The 22188-nt window shown below is 42.1% G+C and overlaps 1 protein-coding gene and 1 long non-coding RNA gene across 4 annotated transcripts in view; one reads left to right on the forward strand and one right to left on the reverse strand.

The window, feature by feature from the left end:
• Positions 1–22188, forward strand: part of LOC138743707 (serotransferrin-like) — a 79605-nt gene that overhangs the window by 36326 nt on the left and 21091 nt on the right. For all 3 annotated transcript variants that reach the window (XM_069899331.1, XM_069899332.1, XM_069899333.1), the window contains 3 exons: positions 3320–3375; positions 12824–12996; positions 19789–19966. In XM_069899331.1, the coding sequence (XP_069755432.1) occupies positions 3320–3375; positions 12824–12996; positions 19789–19966 (407 nt within the window). The remainder of the gene's footprint in view (positions 1–3319; positions 3376–12823; positions 12997–19788; positions 19967–22188) is intronic.
• LOC138743709 (uncharacterized) overlaps positions 1–22188 on the reverse strand; it is a 54849-nt gene that overhangs the window by 19722 nt on the left and 12939 nt on the right. The window lies entirely within an intron of this gene.

Consider the following 22188-nt stretch of genomic DNA (forward strand, 5'->3'; position numbering starts at 1 on the left):
TGGTGGAATCTTGAGCAAACAATGAGAAGTGGAGAACTCAATGGATCAGGCAGCATCTGTGGAGGAAAGGCTCAGTCAATATTTTGGGCACCTAAAACAGGAAAAATCTGTGTTCCCAAGCATTGACTTCTCACATTTTACTGAAGCCCACATCTTTCTGGTTCCATTCTTACTTCTCTCCTAACCATACCCCACTCCCACGTGGTCTCTCCCACCATCCAATCATCACCTGTTGTCCATTCTCCCAAACCCTCTTCCCCGCCCCCTCCTGCCCTTGGGAGACGACATTATCCCTTACTGATAAATCCAAACCATTTCTCTCTGTGGATGCTGCCTGGCCTGTTGAGTCCCTCCACCTTCCCATTGTTTGTTCTCATTCCAACTTTTTTCTCCTGTGACATTAGGTTTGGCTTTTGGCAGCGTGGTTACAGAGAGAAGGGCAAATTCCACACAGACTCCCCCTATTTTAGTCACCTTTCTTTAAAATAGGATAACTAAATATATAGCAGGGGCAGCCAACCTTTTAATTTTTAATTTAGACATGCAGCACAGTAACAGGCCATTTTGGCCCACAAGTTTGTGCTGCCCAATTAACCTACACCCCCGGCGTGTACTCCTGGGGAGAAATGGCCTGTAACCATGCTGTACATCTAAATTAAAAATTAAAAGGTTGGCCACCCCTGATTTAGAGTCTTACAAAAGGGAAACAGGCCCTCCAGCCCTATCTTTGGCTTGGCTTCGCGGATGAAGATTTATGGAGGGGGTAAAAGTCCACGTCAGCTGCAGGCTCGTTTGTGGCTGACAAGTCCGATGCGGGACAGGCAGACATGGTTGCAGCGGCTGCAGGGGAAAATTGGTTGGTTGGGGTTGAGTGTTGGGTTTTTCCTCCTTTGCCTTTTGTCAGTGAGGTGGGCTCTGCGGTCTTCTTCAAAGGAGGTTGCTTTGAAGAATGCCCACTGGAATTCGCCCCTCATCACAATCGCTCCACAGCAGATGGAATATCACTGGCTCCACTCTATATCACCTCGAAAACATACAGCTGCCCTTCATCGACTACAGCTCAGCCTTCAACACCATTATTCCCTCAGTGCTGGTCAAGAAGCTGCAAACTCTGGGCCTCTGTACCCCCCCCCCCCCATCCCTGCAACTGGATCCTTGACTTTCTCATCGGAAGACCACAGTCAGCATGAATTGGAAACAACATCTCCTCCTCACTGATCATCAACACAGGTGCAACCCAAGGATGTGAGCTTAGCCCACTGCCCTACTCGATATACACCCATGATTGCGTGGCCAGGCAAAATTCCAATGCTATCTATAAGTTTGCTGAATGCACTACAGTTACCATAAACAGCAATGAGGAAGCATACAGGAGGGAGGTAGATCAGCTCGTCGAATAGTGTTACACTAACAACAATGTGTTCAACATTAGCAAAACCAAGGAGATGATTGTGGGCTTCAGGAGGAAGTGAGGGCAACGTGACCCAGACCTCACTGAGGGCTCAGTAGTGAAGAGGGTCAAGAACTTCAAATTTCTGGGTGTCAACATCTTCAGGAATCTGTCCTAGAGCCTCCACATTGTTGCAATCACAAAGAACCCTCACCAGTGGCTATACTTTGTGAGGTGTCTGAGGAGATTCTACAGAGGTCATTCCAGCTGGTTGCATCACTGCCTGGTATGGAGGCACCAAGTCTCAAGACAAGAATAAACTCAAGAGGGTTGTTAACACAGTCTGCGACATCAGAGGCACGAGACTTCACTCCACTGAGGACATCTAAAAGAGGCGGTGTCTTAAAAAAGCAGCCTTGATCTTCAAAGACCCCACCACCCAGGCCATGCCGTCTTCACTCTGCTACCATTGGGGAAAAGATACTGGAGCCTAAAGACAAGCACTCAGTGGCAAAAGGACAGCTTCTTCCCCACTGCCATCAGATTCCTGAATGATCAAAGAACCAATGACAAGGCCTCATTTTTTGTGCCCTATTAATGTTATTATTTTTATAGTAATGTTGTAAGATGGTTATAACATGAATGTTTGCTCTTTGATGCTGCCGCAAAACACCAAATTTCATGACTTGTTCATGACAATAAATCCTGATTCTGATTCTGAAATATTCTCAGCAGCCTGATTCAGTGCCTCAGTCATTCAACCATTGGCCAGTAAGTCAACAAAATAATCTAGCCAATTCTACAGCTGCTACAACAGGTTGTTTTCACGAGTTGCTCACATTCAGACCTCCCCACAATCTCTCCATTGTCTCGAAACTGGACAAGAAGAGTGATGTAATACTGTACAGTTGACTGTATCATATAGCTGCAACATTGCATGAACAATTCAGTTCAATAAAAGTCAAGCAATCGGCTCGAGCATGGGTGAAACATTCATTCCCTCCTTCACTGTCCTGAGGTTACATTCTCACCCAAATAACTCATGACACTGTCTTCAATGCACAAATGCACAACCTCCACTGTTTAGATGTCAGTGTTATCAAGTACATGGGTTCAACACTACCTCCATCTCTAACTGATGTAACTTGAGTGCTCCTTGCCACTCCTTCATCACTGGGTAAAAATCCAACAGAGTGAGAAGATGGATTCACTAATGGGTTTGAGCACAATCTCAAAGCACGATCTCAAAGGTAACTAAAGTTGAGCAGTGAGTGATGAGCTTGTTAACAGTTGTCTTTGACCTGGACCTGCTGTTATTTCCCAACTGTTTGAAGAGGAAGAAATCCTCTGTATTTAACCTCTCTCAGTTTCCTCCCCTGCTTCTTTCCTTTCCCACCTACATTTCTCTTTACCTTTTTTTCTTGATGGGAGTGTGAAGAAGGAAGCTGGGAGATTTGTTCTGTTTGTGAGCAGGATTACGAACAGTGTTTAGACACACATACAGACATACAGCACAATAGCAGGCCCTTTCAGCCAATGAATCTATGCCACCCAGTTACACCCAATTATCCTACAACCCCTGGTACATTTCAAACAGTGTGAAGAAACTGGAGTCCCTGGGGAAACCCACTTACAGATAGATTGAACCCCGGTCCCGATCACTGGCACTGGAACAGCATTGTATTAACCACTACACTAACTGTGCTGGTGTAAGGTTGTCCTTGTTGCAGGAGAGGCTCATTCATTCTTCATGGAAATGCTGTTCATAATAAAGGTTTCTTCATTTCCTTATAAATAAATACAAAACCCTGAAACAGTTGGTATCTCATCCCATCAGAGACTTGTGGATGAGAAGGGTGATGTAATTTATTTACTATTACAGACAAGTGGCTCTTTATGGAAATTGATTTTTCTATTATTTATTTCCAGATGTTTGAAGGATGATGCTGGAGAAGTGGCCTTTGTGAAACACACCACAGTACCAGGTGGGCATATTTATGCAAATGAACCATAACTCTAGCTCTTCTCAGACAAAAGGCACTTCACAGCTGGTGGTCAAAGACCAGGCCGGGTGCTGAGCTGGAACTCAGGTGGGACAGAACGAGGTTGCTCAAAGGAAAGAGCGCCACTTCATACAGAGGAGCAGGTGGAGGCGAGTCAGCTCCACATTCATGTCTGATTCAATCCTGGTCTCAACACCATTTCCCTGGTCTCACCCATTCCTCTTGACCGCTTGGTTGTCCAGCTTTCATGATCAATGAGCACAGACACACAGGAAGAGATATGCAGAAGCAAGCCACTCTGACCATCAAGCCTGCCCTTCCATGCAATAGGATCATGGATGATCTGTGGTGTCTTCTGTACCAGTTCCCCATACCTTTCAATCGTTCAATCATCTGTAATAAGTTTGTATGTTCTCCCGGTGTCTATCGTCAGTGGCTGAGAATTCTAAAGATTCATTACCCTCTGTGTAAAAAAATCTTTATGCCAAGTGACTGCCCTTTTATTTTACAGCTATGGGGTTGTGCAGTACACAAAGTGCTGGAGAAACTCACCAGGACAAGCAGCATCTTTTATTCCTATGGATGCTCTGTGAGTTTCTCCAGCAAGTTTGTGTACTGCAATTTACTAGGTTGATCCCCTTAGGATGTTTGAACAAAGTTATTCCAGTTAAAGAGACTCAAACTGTCTAGCTTTTCATAATATGACAACCAGGAATTAATTTGGTGAATCTCACTTGAATTGGCTCCAATCCTGCTACATTTTTTACAGGTAGAAACTGGACCAAAACTGTGCACAATGGCCTTATTAACACTCTGTACAAGTGCAACAAAAGGAAGTTGGCAAATAACATACAAAAGGATACAAAGAGGTTTTTTTTTAAATGTATAAAGAGTAAAAGAGATAGAGGACCAATTGAAAATGATGCTGGAGAAATTATAATGGGTAACAAAGAGAAGGCAGAGGAACTAAATAAGTATCTTGCATCAGTCTTCACTGAGGAGGACAATAGCAATGTATCTGATGGTCAGAGATCTCTGGGAATAGAATTAAGTACAGTCAGGATTACTGGAGAGATAGTGTTTAGTAAGCTGAATGGACTGAAGATAGATAAGTCTCCGGGTCTGGATGAGGTGAACCCACAGGCTTGGAAGTAGGTGGCTTTGGAGATTGTGGAGGCATTGCAATTGATTTCCCAGAAATCAATAGATGCTGGCATGGTTCCTGAGGATTGAAAAGCTGCAAATGTAGTTTGGCTATATTTACGAAAGGAGGGAGACAGAAAAAAAGGAAATTAAAGGCCTATTAGTCTGAAATCAGTGGTTTAAAAGTTATTAGAGTCAATCCTCAAGGACAAGGTTATGAAATACCTCGAGGTGCATGACATGTTAGGTCCAAGCCAGCATGGGTTCATGAAGGGAAGATCCTGCCTGACCAACCTACTGGAATTCTTTGAGGAACTCTCAGGTAGGCTGGACAAGAGAGAGGCTGTGGATGTAGAGTATTTAGTCTTTCAAAAGGCCTTCAATAAGGTGTCACATAAGAGGCTGTTTAATAAGATGAAAGCCCATGGAATTACTGGAAAGATATTAGGCTGGGTTCTGCAGGGGTCGGTGTTGGGGCCACTTCTATTTAAAATATATATTGATGATTTAGATTATGAATTGAATGGTTTTGTGGCTAAGTTTGCAGATGACACCAAGAGAGGTGGTTAATATCCACATATTGACTGGGACTCCCATACTGTAAAAGGGCTGGATGGCTTGGATGTTGTCAAATGTGTTCAGGAAAGTTTTCTAAATCAATATATTGAGGTACCAACTAAAGAGAGAGATGAAATTTTGGATCCAGTGATCATAATGTCATTAGTTTCAAGTTAATTATGGAGAAAGATTGGTCTGAGCCTCGGTTGAGATTCTAAATTGGAGAAAGGCCAATTTTGAGGAAATGAGAAAGGATCTGGAATGCGTAGATTACGATAAGTTGTTTTTGAGCAAGGATGTGCGAGATAAGTGGAGGACCATTAAAGGGGAAATTTTGAATGTACAAAGTTTGTATGTTCCAGTCAGGATTAAAGCAATTTTTTTTTTTAATTTTTAATTTTTCACCATAGTAACCAAAATACACACAAACATTTCCCTCTTGAATATACACAGTGTCATTTTCTCCCCTTTCCCCCTCCCTTCCTTCCCTCTTTCCCACCCCCCTCCAAACCCATTAAACATTCAACATATACAATACAATAAACCCATTAAACAATGTCATCACACAATGAAAATAAAGAAGAAAATTGTGTCATCTACTTTTACACACTGGGTCAGTTCATTTCATCTTCTTCCCCTTCTGTCATTTTAGGTGGTGGAGGTCTACAGTAGGACTTCTTTGTTGTGTTCCATGTACGGTTCCCAAATTTGTTCGAATACTGTGACTTTATTTTTTAAATTATATGTAATTTTTTCCAATGGAATAGATTTATTCATTTCTATGTACCATTGCTGTACTCTCAGGCTCTCTTCTGATTTCCAGGTTGACATTATACATTTTTTTGCTACAGCTAAGGCTATCATAATAAATCATTTTGTGTTTCATCGAGTTTGAGGCCTAATTCTTTACTTCTTATATTACTTAGAAGAAAGATCTCTAGATTTTTTGGTTTGTTGCTTTTTGTGATTTTATTTAATACCTGATTTAGATCTTCCCAAAACTTTTCCACTTTCTCACATGCCCAAATTGCATGTACTGTAGTCCCCATTTTCTTCTTACAGTGAAAATATCTATCTGATACTGTTGGTTGGGTCCCATTTATTTAACTTTTGGGGTGTGATATATAGCCTGTGTAACCAATTATACTGTATCATGCGTAACCTCGTGTTTATTGTATTTCTCATAGGTCCGGAGCATAACTTTTCCCATTTTTCATTTTTTTTAATCTTTATGTGTAGATCTTGTTCCCACTTTTGTTTGGGTTTACAGCTTATTTCATCATTCTCTTTCTCTTGCAACTTGATGTATATGTTTGTTATAAATCTTTTAATTATCATTGTGTCTGTAATCACATATTCAAAGCTGCTTCCTTCTCGTAACCTCAGTGTGCTTCCCAATTTGTCCTTTAAGTAGGTTTTCAGTTGGTGGTATGCAAACATTGTACCATGAGTTATACCATATTTGTACTTCATTAGTTCAAAAGATAATAAATTATTTCCCAAAAAAGCAATTTCCTATTCTTTTGATCCATTTTCTCTCCCATTCTCTAAACGAAAGGTTATCTATTGTGAAAGGGATTAGTTGATTTTGTGTCAATAATAATTTTGATAGTTGGTAATTTGTTTTTTTTTCCTTTCTTCATGAATCTTCTTCCAAATGTTGAGCAGATGGTGCAGTACTGGTGAACTTTTATGTTGGACCAGTTTTTTCATCCCACTTATATGTTCTGGTACCTTCTCCCTTATTTTATCTAGCTCTAACCTGGTCCAATCTGGTTTTTTACTTGTTTGATAAAAATCTGATAGATATCTTAATTGTGCTGCTCTATAATAATTCTTAAAATATGGTAGCTGCAACCCCCATGTTTGTACCATTCTGTTAATTTATCTAGCGCTATCCTCGGTTTCCCCCCCTTTCCATAAGAATTTACTTATTATTTTCTTTAGCTCATTGAAGAATTTCTCCTGTTAAGGGAATTGGTAACAATTGAAATATCCTTGGGAAGATATTAATTTTAATGCAATTTACCCTTCCCATCAGTGTTAGTGCTAAATCTTTCCAATGTTCTAAGTCATCTTATAATTTCTTCATTAATGGCTGATAATTTAATTTGTATAGATGGTCTAGATTATTATCTAGTCTATTATCTAGTCTATTACCTAGGTATCAGATTGCTTGTGTGATTCTTTCTTAAACTTTGTGAAATCCACATTATTCATTGGCATTGCTTTACTTTTATTTGCATTGATCTTGTACCCCAATATTTCTCCATATTCCTTAAATTTCTTATGTAATTCTTTTATTGATAATTCTGGTTCTGTTAAGTACAGTATGTTGTCATCTGCAAATAGACTGAGTTATATTCTTTCTCTTTTATTTTTATCCTTTTATTTTATTTTCTGTTCTTATCATTCTGCTAAGGGTTCTATAGCTAAAGCGAACAGTGAGGGAGATAGTGGACATCCCTGCCTAGATGACCTGCTTAATTTAAATTGGTTCGATATATACCAATTTACTGTCACCTTCGCCAATGGTCCCTTATATAATGCTTTAATTCAATTAATATATTTCTCTGGTAGGTTGAACTTCTGTAGTACTTTGAATAAATAATTCCATTCTACCCCATCAAAGGCTTTCTCTGTGTCTAAAGCAACCACCACTGTTGGCATCTTATTTCCTTGTACTGCATGGATTAAGTTAATGAACTTACAGATATTGTCCGTTTTTCGTCTTTTCTTAATAAATCCAGTTTGATCTAGTTTTACTATTTTTGGTACACAGTCGGTCAATCTGTTTGCTAATAGTTTTGCTATTATCTTATAATCTGTGTTAAGTAGGGATATTGGTCTATACAATGCTGGTGTTAATGGATCTTTCCCGGTCCTTGGCATTACTGTAATTATTACTGTTTTACATGAATCTGGCATGTTTTGTGTTTCTTCAATCTGGTTCATTACTTCCAGGAGAGGAGGAATGAATAACTCTTTGAATGTTTCATAGAATTCTATTGGGAGTCCGTCCTCTCCAGGTGTTTTATTGTTTGGTAGCTTTTTTAATATATCCTGTATTTCCTCTATTTCAAATAGTTTTATCAATTTGTTTTGCTCCTCTTCTTGCAATTTCAGTAGTTCAATTTGAGCTAGAAACTCATCTATTTTGTCTTCTTTCCCTTCGTCCTCAGTTCGGTATAATTGCTCGTAGAATTCCTTGAAATTTTCATTGATCTCTGTTGGGTTATATGTAATTTGTTTGTCCTTTTTCCTTGATGCCAATACCATTCTATTAGCATGTTCTGTTATAAGCTGCTGACCTAGTATTTTGTGCATTTTCTCTCCCAGCTCATCATAATTCTGCTTTGTCTTCATTATGTTCTTCTCCACCTTATATGTTTGTAGTGCTTCATATTTTTTTTTTGTCCACCAATTCTCTTCTTTTTGTTGTATCTTCCCTTGTTGCTAGTTCTTTTTCTGTAGTTACTATTTCCCTTTCCAGCTGTTCTATTTCCCGATTGTAGTCCTTCTTCATCTTAGTTACATAACTTATTATCTGCCCTCTGATGAAGGCTTTCATTGCATCCCATAATATAAATTTTTCTTTCACTGATTCCGTATTTATTTCAAAGTACATTTTAATTTGGCGCTCAATTAATTCTCTAAAATCCTGTCTTTTAAGTAGCATGGAGTTTAATCTCCATCTATATGTGGGATGTCCTCCAGCTCTATTGCTAATAACAGGGGTGGTTAAAGGCAATGTTAGAAGGCACAGGGAATCTTGGTTTTTGCTGGATATGTGGTTCGGAAGAAGAGAGAGGTGTATAACAGGTATAGATAACATGGAGCAAATGAAGTATTTGAGGAGTATAAAAAATACAAGTAAAACCTCAAGGAAGAAATCAGGAAGGCTGAAAGGAGATATAACGTTCATCTGGCAGACAATGTGAAGGAAAATCCTAAGGGTTTCTACAGGTACATTAAGAGCAAAGGGATAGTAAGGGACAAAATTAGTCCCCTTAATGGTCAGAGTGGTCAGCTTTGTATGGAACCAAAAGAGATGGAGGAGATCTTAAATGATTTTTTTTTTATCAGTATTCATCAGGAAATGGGCACAGAAATGAGGAAAGTATGGAAAACAAGCAGTAAGGTTATGATACATGTAGAGATTAAAGAAGAGGAGGTACTTGTTATCTTAAAAAGTAAATAAATCCCCAGGGCCTGACAAGATATTCCTTTGGTCCTTGAGTGAGGCTAGTGTACAAATTGCAGGGGGATAGAAATATTTAAAATGTACAACCATGGGTGAGGTGCCAGTGATTAGATGGTAGCTCACGTTGTTCCATTGTTTAAAAATGTCTTCAAAAGTAACACTGGGAATTATAGGCTGGACATCAGTAGTAGGTAAATTATTGAAAGGTGTACTAAGAGATCAGTTATACAATTATTTAGATTGTCGAGGGCTGATTAGGGATGGGCAACATGAATTTTTGCTTTGCATGGTAGATCATGTTTAACCAATCTTATAGAGTTTTCAAGGATGTTACCAGGAAAATTGATTAAGGAAAGGCTGTTGATGTTGGCTATATGGACTTTAGTAAAGCATTTGTCAATGTCTTGCAAGTGAGGGTAATCAGGAAGATTTAGACACTTGGTAGTTCTGGTGAAGTAGTGAACTGGATTTGACAGTGACTGGATGCAAGAAGCAAGAGAATAGTGACGGATGATTTCTTCTCAGACCGGAAGCCTGTGACTAGTGGTGTGTCTCAGGGATCGATGCTGGGACCATTGCTTTTTGTCATCTATATCAATGATCTGGATGATAATATGGTAAATTGGATCAGCAAGTTTGTAGATGACACTAAGATAGGAGGCATTGTGGACAGTGAAGAAGGTTTCCAATGCTTGCAGAGGAATCTGGACCAGTTGAAAAAATGGGCTGAGAAATGGCAGTGGAATTTAATGCAGACATACATGAGGTGGTGTAATTTGGGAAGACAAATTAAGAAAGGACATACATAGTAAATGGTTGAAGACTGAGAAGTGAGACAGAACAGAAGGATCTGGAATACAGCTAATAATTCCTTGAAAGTGGCGTCACAGGTGGAAAGATTGTTAAAACAGCTTTTGGCATATTAAGCCTGATTTACCTTTTGTAATGTTGAGTAAGTTTGATCATATTCAATTTCCCTAAAAATGATTAGTTATTTCCTCTGATGGTTAATTTAAGCATCTTGCCAGCCACAGAGTTGAAAAACCTGGTCTTCATTTCTCAATCTTCTGTCTTAAATAGAACAACATGGAACATAGAGCAATACAGCACAGTTACAAGCCCTTCAGTCCTTGATGATGTGTTGGCCCATATATTCCCCCTTAAAAAGTAGTAAACCCTCTCTACTCCATAACCCTCTAAATTCCCCCAATGTTTCAGCCTCCACCATCATCCCCAGCAAAACATTCCAGACACAATTCTGTGTAAAAAATATTATCCCTGACATCTCCCCTAAACTTCCCTCCCTTCACTTTGTACAGTGTTTGTACGGTGTTTGCTGATCCTGCCCTGGTAAACAGGTGCTGGGTGTCCACTCATAATCTTGTTGACCTCTATCAAGTTTCCTTTCATCGTTCTAAGCTCCAAAGTGAAAAGTCCCAGCTCTGCTAACCTTGCATCATAAGATCTGTTTCCCAATCCAGGCAACATCCTGGTAAATCTCCACTGCACCATCTTCACAGCTTTCACATCCTTCCTATAATGAGGTGACCAGAACTGAACACAACACTCTAAGTGTGGCCTCACCAAAGATTTGTAGAGTTGCCCCTGAATTCAATTCCCCTATTGTGCAGTGACCCTGAGGGATGTATGGATTTGAACCTCAAGATCCCTCTGTTCATCCACATTCTCATATAATTGATCATTAACCCTGTACTCTGGTTTATCCTTCCAAAATGCATCACCTCACATTTATCTGGATTGAACTCCATTTGCCACTTTTCTTCCCAACTTTACCTTCTGTCTATCATTATATAACTTTTGACAAACTTCAGCTCCATCCACAACTCCTCCAACCTTCATGTTATCCACAAATGTACTGACTCACCCTTCCGCCTCTTCATCCAGGTAATTTATAAAAATCACAGAGAGCAGGGATCCCAGAACAGATCCTTGCGGCACTCCACTAGTCACCATCCTCCAGCAGAATACTTCCCATCCACTACTACTCTCTGCTTACTTCCTACACGCCCATATTTTATCCACATGGCCAAGGCTCCACTGATCCTGTGCCTCATGACTATCTGGATGAGTCTCTCATGGGGGACCTTGCTAAAATCTATGTAGCCAAATCTACCATCCTAATTTCTTTTGTTACCTCATAAAAAAACTCAATTACGCTCGTAGATACAAAGCCATGCTGACTATCCTTGAGTAGACTATATTTCTCCAAATGCTCATAGATCCTATCCTTAAAAATCCTCTCCATTAGTTTACAGACCACTGATGTAAGACTCACTGGTCTATAATTGCCAGGATTCTCCCTATTACCTTTGTTAAACAAGGGGGCTACATTTACCATTCTGCAATCCTCTGGCATCTCTCCTCTGGCCAAAGAGGATTCAAAGACCATAGCCACTTACCCAGCTATCTCTTCCCTCATTTCTCACAGCAGCCTGGGTTATATCACGTTTGTCCCTGATGCTTTTAAAAAGATCCAACATTTCCACTTAATCTCCACATTGTCCAGCACTCAGGCCTGTTCTATTTTGACCTCACTGCGATCTTGTGAATACTGAAGCAAAGTATTCATTTAGGACCTCCCCAACCTCCTCTGCCTCCAGGCACGTTTCCTCCTTTATCCTTTAGTGGCCCCACCTTCATTCTCGTCATCACGTATGCAGAAAACACCTTGGGGTTCTCTTTAATTCTACATGCCAAGGCCTTCTGATGCCCCCTTCGAGCTCTCCTAAGTCCTTTCTTAAGCTCTTTCCTGGATACCATGTTTGTCTCATGAGACCTTCCTGTTTCCTGCTTCCTATATCCTTCTTCCTCTTGGCTGTTGCCTGACTTGTTTCATCAGCCATGGTTCCCTTTTCCTACCATCATCTCTTCCTCCTGTTTTGAAGAAAGGAGTCATAATGGCTATTTCCAACCTTCTGGTACCTTCCTGGAATTCTGTGAATTCTGTGAAATTACAAGCAATGTGTTCATTATCTCCACAGAAGCTTCCTTTTTGAGTGCAGGTCAGAGGATCCCAGTGCTTTGACTTTCAAAAGGTGCCTCACATCCTTTTCCATCAGTGCTTTGTGGCTAGTAAGGGATTTCTTAATTGGTATGTGAGTGGAAAGAAGAAGGTTGAGAACCACTGGTCTATTGACAAGCTCGATTCGCCCACCATTTTTATGTTCTGTTACAGAGACCTCACTACATTGATAATTACATTGACATTTTTTCAATTTAGGATCAGTACCTAAGGGGTAACTTGCTTTTTTTTACACCAAGGATGGTAGGCATAGGAACAAACTGCTAGAGGAAGTAGTTGAGGCAACATTTAAGAAACATTTGGATGGATAGATGAATTTGATGGGTTTGGAGAGATATGGTCCAAATGAAGGCTGGTAGTTGGCATGAGTTGGTTGGGATGCAGGGCCAGTTTTCATGCTATATGTCTGTATGAAATCCTGAACTTTAACATTTAATGTCCGAATAAGGAGGTTCTCAAAGGATTATTGTTTTATGTTTCAGAAGCTGAGAGGAAAAACTTTGAGCTCCTGTGCTTAGATGGCACCAGAAAGCCCGTTGGAAGTTACAAGTCTTGTCACTGGGCTAGAGTGTCATCTCATGCAGTGGTGGCAAGAAGTGGTGCTGCAGAAGACACCAAGAATGAGGCCATCTGGAAGTTCTTATCGCTAGCTCAGGTATGAATTTAGCTGGACTTTCAAAAAGGCTTTCCTTCTGGTACATGGAATTATGGCAATTACAACGCAATTGTTTCTGAGTTGATTCAAGGCCATGACGAGTGATATGTATTTAACTTCTTCTGCATTTAAGAATGGCTGTGTGCACTGTGTTGAGTGATAAGTGTGAAAGAAATGAGCCACGACCAGTGATGTCTCAGTGTGAACTCCTTTTTTAAGCACCCACGTCCTTTCTCTTTAACCCCCACGTCCGGCGTGGCAGAAATGACATGGGCTTCCGATGTGAGGTTCACCCCGCATCTAAAATCCCGTTAGATGTCGTTGGTTGCTTTGCTGTCTGCGACTTCTGGGGCCAGTTCATTTGCTGTGTAGGCGTAAGTGCAACGTGACATGACCTCCCCCAGAATTTGCATCAGTGGTGGCAGCTGTCATTCAATTGCCATTTTTTACAAAGTTTGCCTCATTTGCGAGGGGCTGGCATCAAAACCGGCTGTTCAATATCAGGGTGTGCCAATTTGAGGTGGTCTACCATGAAAGTTTCTTCGCAGCCCCCAATGTCCAAAGCACAGGTCATCCCATTGGGGTGAATTATTTTATAAGGCCCTTCATACATCTGTTGCAGGGGTGTTCTGAGCGGTCCTCTGTGGATGAACATGAGCCCACCCCGCTGCAGATCGTCAAGTAAATACGATGGTACTATACCATGGTGCAATTTTAGTATCGAGGCTAAATTCCCTCTCCTCTCCCTGAGTTTTGCGAGGATCTCTGTTGGTGCATCCTTTTGTTTGCGTGATGCTGGAACGAATTCTTCCTGTCCTGTATAAGCGCAGTGCCATAGACCAGTTCAGGGAAAGATGTCACTAAATCCTATTTGGGTGCCGTGCGGTTGTCCAGAAGGACCTTGGGGAGTTCATCCATCCAGTCTGGTCCTCGGAGGCGTGCCATCAGGTCGATTTTATGTGCCTGTGGAACTGTTCCACCAGGCTGTTGGATTGTGGGTGCTACGCTGTCATCCTGTGGAGTTGAGTTCCTAGCACCTGTGCTACTGCAAACCATATGGTTGACGTGAATTGAACTCCTCCATCTGAAGTAATGTGGGCAGGGAGACCGAATCGTGCAACCTAGGTTGTAATTAGCATCCTGGCACATCTCTACCATTATGTCTGCTATGCAAACCGCCTCTAGCCACCTGGTAAATCTGTCCACCATCGTAAACAGGTACCTCGATCCTCTGGACACTGATAGTGGGCCAGTGATGTCTACATGCATATGCTCAATCCTCCTATGTGTTAGCTGAAAAGGCTGTAGTGGCCTTTGTATCTTGGTGGTTGTGCATGTTCTGGCCCAGTGCCCACCTGTTCGCAGAATCTGTGCCACACTAAGCAACCAGAAATTATTTTAACAGTTGCCTGGACTGAAGGATTGGCTAACCCGTGCAAGGTGTTGAAAACTTGGCATCTCCAAACAACAGGAACGATGGAACGGAGTTGTTCCGTTGAAATGTCACACAGAACTTTAATGCCCCTTGGTTCGATGAGCACATCCTCTAAGTGGAACTTTAAAGCCCCTTGTTTCGATGAGCACATCCTCTAAATGGAGTCCAGTGACCGCAGTGTAGTACATAGGTATCTCCTGTCCTGTTGTGCTAAAGCGGTAAATTACACTTCCGGCAACAAGGTGCCCACTAACTGGGTTGCAGTCCTTGAAAGTGCTTTGGCGACCATGTTGCTTTTCCCTGAGATGAGCTTGATTGTAGTGGAGAATTCAGATACGTATGACAGGTGACGTTGCTGGTGAGAAAACCATGGGTGTGACATTTAGGAAACGCAAAGGTCAGGGGTTTGTGATCCTTGAAGATCGTAACCTCTCTACCCTCGAGAAGATACTGAAAATGCTGGATTGCCGGGTACAGTGCCAGCAAATCCCTGCCAAATGCGAAGATCAGGTGTTTGTGATCTGTAAGGTTCGTAAACTCTCTACCTTCGAGAAGATACTGAAAATGCCGGATTTCTGGGTACAGTGCCTGCAACTCCCTGCCAAATGCACTTTATTTCATCTCCAGGGGTTGCAGGTGCTGGCTGAAAAAGGCTAGTGGCCTCCATTGGCTGTCAACCAACTACTCCAGAACTCTGCCTACTGCTGCTTTGGAGGCATTCACTGTGAGGGCTGTAGGGACAGCTACTTGTGGATGGATGGACCAGGCAAGGCCATGTTTGATTTCATTGAAAGCCTTCGTTGTCTCATCTGACCACTCTACCTCTTTTGATTTGGTGGACATCAGGGAAAACAGAGGTCACATGATCCGGGCTGCAGCTGGAATAAGTCAGTGGTAGAAATTAACCATACCAATAAACTCCTGTTGTCCTTTAACTGTATCAGGCTTAGCGAATTGTTGGATGACTTCCACCTTACCTGGTAGTGGAATGGCACCATGGTGGTTGATACAATGTCCTAGAAAAATTGTATAACTACCCAAATTGACACTTTGCCAGGTTGATTGTCAGACCAAAATCATCGAGATGGCAGCAGGGAATATGTGGGTGTGCCAAGTGTTCCAGGTGGGAGCGGCTGACGTCTAGGATATCATCTAAATAGATGAATAGAAAATCCAAACCATGCCCCACCATGTCTATGAGGCTCTGGAAGGTTTTTGCTGCATTTTTAAGACCAAAAGGCATTCAAAGGAACTCAAAAAGACCAAACAGGGTGTTGATACACATCTTTGAGACATCTGCTGGGTGAACCAGGACCTGATGATACCCCTTGACCATATCAATTTTCGAGAATATATGCGCCCCTTGTAAGTTTGCTGTAAAATCTTGTATGTGCAGCATTGGGTATCTATCGGCAGTGGTTACATCATTCAACCTCCTGTAATCCCTGCACGGTCTCCATCCTCCCGTGGATTTAGGAACTATATGGTGGAGAGGCCCATGGGCTGTCTGACCTCTGTACAATCCCGATTTCCTCCATCCTTTGAACTCATCCTTTGCGAGTTGGAGCTTGTCCAGGGGTAGCCTAAGAGCCCGGGTGTGTTGGGGATGTCGCTGCATGGGGATGAAGTGCATCGTTCCCTGTGTGGTGTGATGATGGAAGGAAATTCTGATAATACTCTGGAAAATTCGTTATGGAGTCCAGGCATGGAGCCGGCAATTTTGCCACCCCAAGGGAGAAAGTCTGAAAGGTTTTGGGGTTGACCAACCATTGACCTTTAAGGTCCACTAACAAACCATGCACTCAGAGGAAATCTGCACACAGCCATCGTTGAAACACCACGGCCACGGTAAATGTCCATTTGAAACGGATGGCACCAATTTGGTTCATGCACCATAGGTCTGGATGGTGCTGTTGTTGGTTGCCATGAGGTCCAGTCCAGTTTTTTCCGTCCTAGTATCATGGTCTGAGGGAGCGAAGACACTGACCTCTGCACCCGTGTCTACTAGAGTGTCTGTCCCAGACATACCATCCCGGTGGCCAGCAGCCATAGTCATTGGTGACAGCTGGCCTTTTAATTTCCCAAAAATGAGCAAGGTGGTTGGTAACTGTAGGCCCAAGATTCCCACCTTGGATGGTAGAAACACAAACCAGAATTATCGCCATCACTGGTCGTTGGCGCTGCCAGTCTTGTCACTGGGGTGCATTGAAGTTGTGTCCTTGGACAAGGTGCAGTACTAATTTCACATCATAGAATGTCTGCATATGTGGATCCATGAAGTATCTTCAGGCATCTGCTCTAGAAAGATTTTTCAAAAAGTAGACATGGACTACAGCTGTCTGCCAATGACAGCATACCACTCATCAACACCAATGGTGCCAAGTCACCCAGACTGACCATACAGAGTAATTGTGCAGCCTGTTCGTAGTGTGATAGGCCGAATATCTCCAACAACAGGGCCTTGAGTGCTTCATTTTTTTGGGAGACTGTTGTACGAAATTGACTACTCGGCCCACTGTTTCTTGGTGGAGCTCAGCCATTATGTAATAATACTTGGTTTCATCTGCAAGAACACTCCTGACCCGGAATTGGGCCTGTGCCTGCTCAACCTGTACCAGTGGCTGAGTCGTCCAGAATACTGGTAGCTTCAGTGAAACTGCGGTAGCATCGCTCATTATTTTTATGGGTTCAAACATTTTTGAATCGTCGGGGTCACCAATGTGGCGATGTGCCACAATGAGCAACGGAGGTGTGTTGTGTTGAGTGAGAAGTGTGAAAGAAATGAGCCGAGTCCATCGATGCCTCAATGCGAACTCCTTTACTCAAAACCAAAAACCTGTGTTTCAAACACCCGTGCCCTTCCCCTTTAACCCCCGCGTCCGGCGGAGAGAAAGTGACGTGGGCTTCTGGTGCGAGGCTTGTCCCTCATCTAGAATGCTACTAGATGCCATCAATTGCTTTCCTGGGGCTGGTTAGCTCACTGCGTAGCTGAACCACGTCATGTAGGTGCATCACTACAATACCTCTTCTAAAGCCATCTTTCAAACAGTTCTCTAATTCATTCACAAATGCAGTGAATCTGATGCCTGTGCTCCTTTGGACATTTAATTGGGCACAAGTTGATGGTACAGGTAGAAGAACAAAATTGTGAGAGATCACATCACATTGCAGGCATCGATGGACTCGGCTCATTCCTTTCACACTTCTCACTCAACACAACACACCTCCGTTGCTCATTGTGGCACATCGCCACATTGGTGACCCTGACGATTCAAAAATATTTGAACCCATAAAAATAATTGCAGCCCCTTCAAGCATGTGCTCACTGTGGTCTGAAATACGAGCTCTCAACACTGTCTGCATTTTACATGTGTAACTGAAGGGTGTTGTAAGTTGGTGTAAAGTGTGGTATCGACTTAGAAGGTGACCTTCCTTTAGCTGCCAAACCACAGGAATTATCTATCACTAATCTCAATTTCAGGCAATTGGCAAAAGAATCAGGGGAAGACTTAAAAATAAAAGGATTTGCAGGCTCTGGGAGGCATTAAGGGGTGAGGGGCTAATATGATGTATTTCAAAGAACCAACATTAGCAGTATGAGTTAAGTGTCCTGCAATTTTTCAAAGAGGACTCTTGTCCTCAAAATTCTACTGTAGTTGAAAGATGAAGCACTGAAGTAGTCAGAGCCAGATTTAATGTCCTCGGCCTCATTTTAAAATCCTGATCAAGAACTAGGAAGGTGGGTGAGAATTATTTATCAGTAGCCACTCTGATCAAGGGCCAGTGCCTGTCTCATTTAGAACTATCTACTGAAGCTTTTGATCATTTCCTGCTCCTTCATTTTCTTTCTCCAGTATCAATTCTTTTAATTTTCGTAAAAGTCAGGAGTCTTTGATATTAGCTCGGATTCTTAGTCTTGGCCCATTTTACAGAAAAGCCAGGAAAACAAAAGGTACCTGTACCACTTGATAATGGTGTGAACTGATAATTTTAATTGATTATGTTAGAAATAGATGTACCTTTAAAGAAATTGCTCAAGACAAAAATTGAGAACAAAGAACATTTATTACAGCAACAATGCAAAGTTGGGTGCTTCCCCTTACGCTGGGAATACACACATACACTGGGGCTCACCCAACTTTTATACAGTTGATTTCAGTATAGGAATACCCTCCCCCTTACATTCTTCTGCCTCCTGCTGGAGAGGTTTGGCATTAGGCAATCCTGCCTGCCTACGTGCAATTTCAGTATACTTGGAGGACCGGGGGTATCCTGTCGGTGTCCCTTCATGTTATTGTCCTTATTCACACCTTCCTGATTCTCAGGGCTACAGTCTCTTGATATGCAGAGTTGGCTCATCCTGTCTAGGGTTGGCTAATTTAATATGTATAAATCTGTGTAAGGTTAGCTAATTAGATATGTAGGACTTGGTACTTCTGTCCAGGGCTAGGAGACCCTTATCTGATCCAGACTACCTCAACTTCCAACATTCTATTGTTCCTTACCACTCCTTATCTTAGTCTTATGGTCTTGTCACAAAGAGTAGAAGATTCTTATGTTAATCGTGCTGACTCTGCTTTCCTGCATCCTAATCCCCAAGTTCATCCTGTTTGTACTGGTTACAGCCATTAACTGATGTATGAATTTTAGTTTCCTTCATGTTCATAATTTTAGATCAGTTTTCCCATCTCTCACAATTAGAAGTGTGAAATGTTTCATTTAATTTTTGAATTTGGACATAGAGCCCATTTTGGCCGATGAGTTTTGTGCTCCCCAATTACCCTACAATTCCCACGTTTTCAAGGGTGGGAGGAAGCCCGCATTAAAATAGGGAGAATGTACAAAAGACAGCACCGGTTATGAACCCGAGTTTGTGGGCGCTGAAATGGTGTTGCGCTACCTATCCACTATGCTAATCATGCTCCTGTGGCGGCCCCTTTGCAGCTCCCCCACGGGGCCTCACAAAATGAAGGACGAGCGCGACGATCCAGCAGGCTGCACGAGCCCCGCAGCGCTGCGCTTCAATTGGCCACAACCCAAAGAGCTTAACTGGTCTATCAGGGAAAGCAGATCGCAAACACACCAATCAGTGCTGACCATGCCCCTCAGCATGAGAATAAAAGCAGGGCAGTGAGTCCAATAAAGCTCAGTGTTAACTACACCCAATTGGGGTTTGTGTTGTTCTTTCTGGGAACAGCGTGTCCTTTCTGAGCTAACCTGTCTACAGCTAGAACCTCTGCAGAGCCATAGCTTGTAGTAACTAGCTACACTGCCCTGTTCCTGCTAAAGTTCAATGTTTGTTTATTGCTTCAGCTTTAAGAGTGTTTGTAGAGTAACTATTCAATTGTGTTTTCCAGAAATTATTTGGGCCACAGAACAATGCATCATTCAACCTCTTCAGCTCCACAAAATATGGGCAAAAAGATTTGATGTTCAAAGACTCAACACAGAAGCTGGTTCACCTTCCTCATGGAATAGATTCCTTTCTTTATCTTGGCAGTGAATACATAAATGCTATACGGACCATTCAAAACAGTAAGAGGTTGCTTTGGATAATATTAATGAGATTATCCCTAGTGGTTGGGATTGAGTTAATGCTCTGGGTTGTGGCAGCAGGCAGCTTCCAAATGACTGGTGATCAGAGGGGATTTCCACAGTGTAGCAGAGACTAGCCATTCTGGAATCCCAGTGGCTAGAACATCCGTGTAGCCCGTGAGGCACAATGGAGCTTCCCACCAACCGCATTTACTGTGCGGAGGTCAATACTCGCAAAGGCAAGAGGGCTCTGATCAAACACAAAAGATCTCACCTTTGCAAAGGCACCAAAGGAATGTTTCCTCTAAGCAAGACCACCAGTGCTGCCTTGTGCAGATTCTACAATAATTTTTGACATATCATTATGAGAAGCATGCAGTAAAACTTTCAGGATAATTCTAATGATGAACACATTGACATGTAAATATTGCAGATTGATTTAAATTAAGTCTGCTTTCTGTCCTTGCAAATGTCTCTGATTTGGCATTTAATTTCAGGGAAGAATAAGTGGGCTAGTGTTAGTTCTAATATGTGGCACTGCTGGGTTGTGGGTTACAGTCGCCAACTGTTCTCTCATCAGTGTAACCCTGGAGTGCTGAAGCCAAAGTAAGACGTCAACTATTGCCCATTGTGATATGCTATCCATGGTAATAACATTATGGCTTTTGCTATATGTACTATCTCCCACATCTTTGCCCAGACTCCAAAGACTTGTTTGCTCTTAGCACTGTTGCCAGGACAAAAAGGTGGCAATGCCTAGGTAGCAAAACTAAACTTTTCACTGCATAAACTATTCACATGACAAAGGACAATAAACCTAAATTTAAATATCTCCACATTACGTCATTGAGTCGAACAGTGTGGAAACAGACCCTTTGGCTCAACCTGCCCATGCCAACCAAAATGCCCCATCACACAAGACCTAACAGCCTGCATTTGGCCCACATCCCTCCAAATCTATCTTAGCCCCATAGCTCTCTAAATGTTTCTTTTTAAATTGCAGTAGTACCTGCTTCAACCTCCTCTTCTGGCAGCCCGTTGCATACATGTAACCCCTTCAGGTTTCTGTGAAGTCTCTCCCCCTCACCTTGAACTCATGTCCACTCCCCCAACTCTGGGCAAAAGACTCTGCGCCTTCACTCAGTCAATTCCTCTGATGATTTTGGCCTCGAGGAGATCACTCCTCATTCTCTAGAATTAGATTGATGTGATTAGCAAGAAGCAGAGCGACGAAAGGCAAACTGCAAAGGACTTTGTCTACTTTTGCGTGGAAATTTCCGAGTTCCTAACCTTGCAGAGTGAACCAAATTCCTCGGCCCTGTATACCTTGTCAGAGTGCCCTTCAATAATAGAATCATAGAAACAGAAAATAGGAGCAGGAGAAGGCTATTTGAGTCCAGGCCATGATTCAATTCAGTCATGGCTGACCATCCTATTCCTGCTTTCTCACCATATCCCTTTAGCAATTTGGGCTACATCGTGAATATATTTTGAATATATACAACTTTATTCCCTGGAGCATAGAAGAACGAGGGGAGATTTGATAGATGTGTCTAAAATTATAAGGAGTATAGGGGTGAGATACAAACCAGAGGTCATGGGATAAGAGTTTAGGGGAAACATGAGGGGGAGAGCGGTGGGGGTGTGGAACCAGCTGTCAGCTGAGGTGGTGCAGGTCAGTGGAACGAGGCAGAAATAATGGTTCAGCACAGACTAGAAGGGCTGAAGGGGCTTGGCCTCAACCAATTTCTGTGGGCATGAGTTCCACGTTCACATCTCTCTGAGTGAGTTTCTCCTCATCTCAGTCCTAAATGACCTCATATCCTTCGACAGTGACCCCTTGTTCTGGATTTCCCCACATGAAGAATATTCTTCCTGCATTTAACTTGACAGAATTTTATTCACTTCATTGAGAGCCTTTTTTATTCTTCTAAATTCTTCTAAATTCCAGGATCAGTATAGTCAACATTTGCTGCATCCCCTGCAAATGCTGAGTTTTCACTGCAGTGTTATTTTGGAGTTTTGAATTTGTTAATGTGTTTTCAGAATTTATTGTCATGAACACGTGTCACAAAATTCATTGTTTTGTGGCAGCATTATGGATGCAAAAAAATGTTATAAATTACATTTAAAAAATAAATTAGTGCTAAAGAAGATAAATAATGAGGCTGTGTCTGTGGTTCATTCTCCATTTAGAAACCTGATGGTGGAGGGGAAGGAAC

This window comes from Narcine bancroftii, chromosome 9 (assembly GCF_036971445.1).
Source record: "Narcine bancroftii isolate sNarBan1 chromosome 9, sNarBan1.hap1, whole genome shotgun sequence".
NCBI lineage: Eukaryota > Metazoa > Chordata > Chondrichthyes > Torpediniformes > Narcinidae > Narcine > Narcine bancroftii.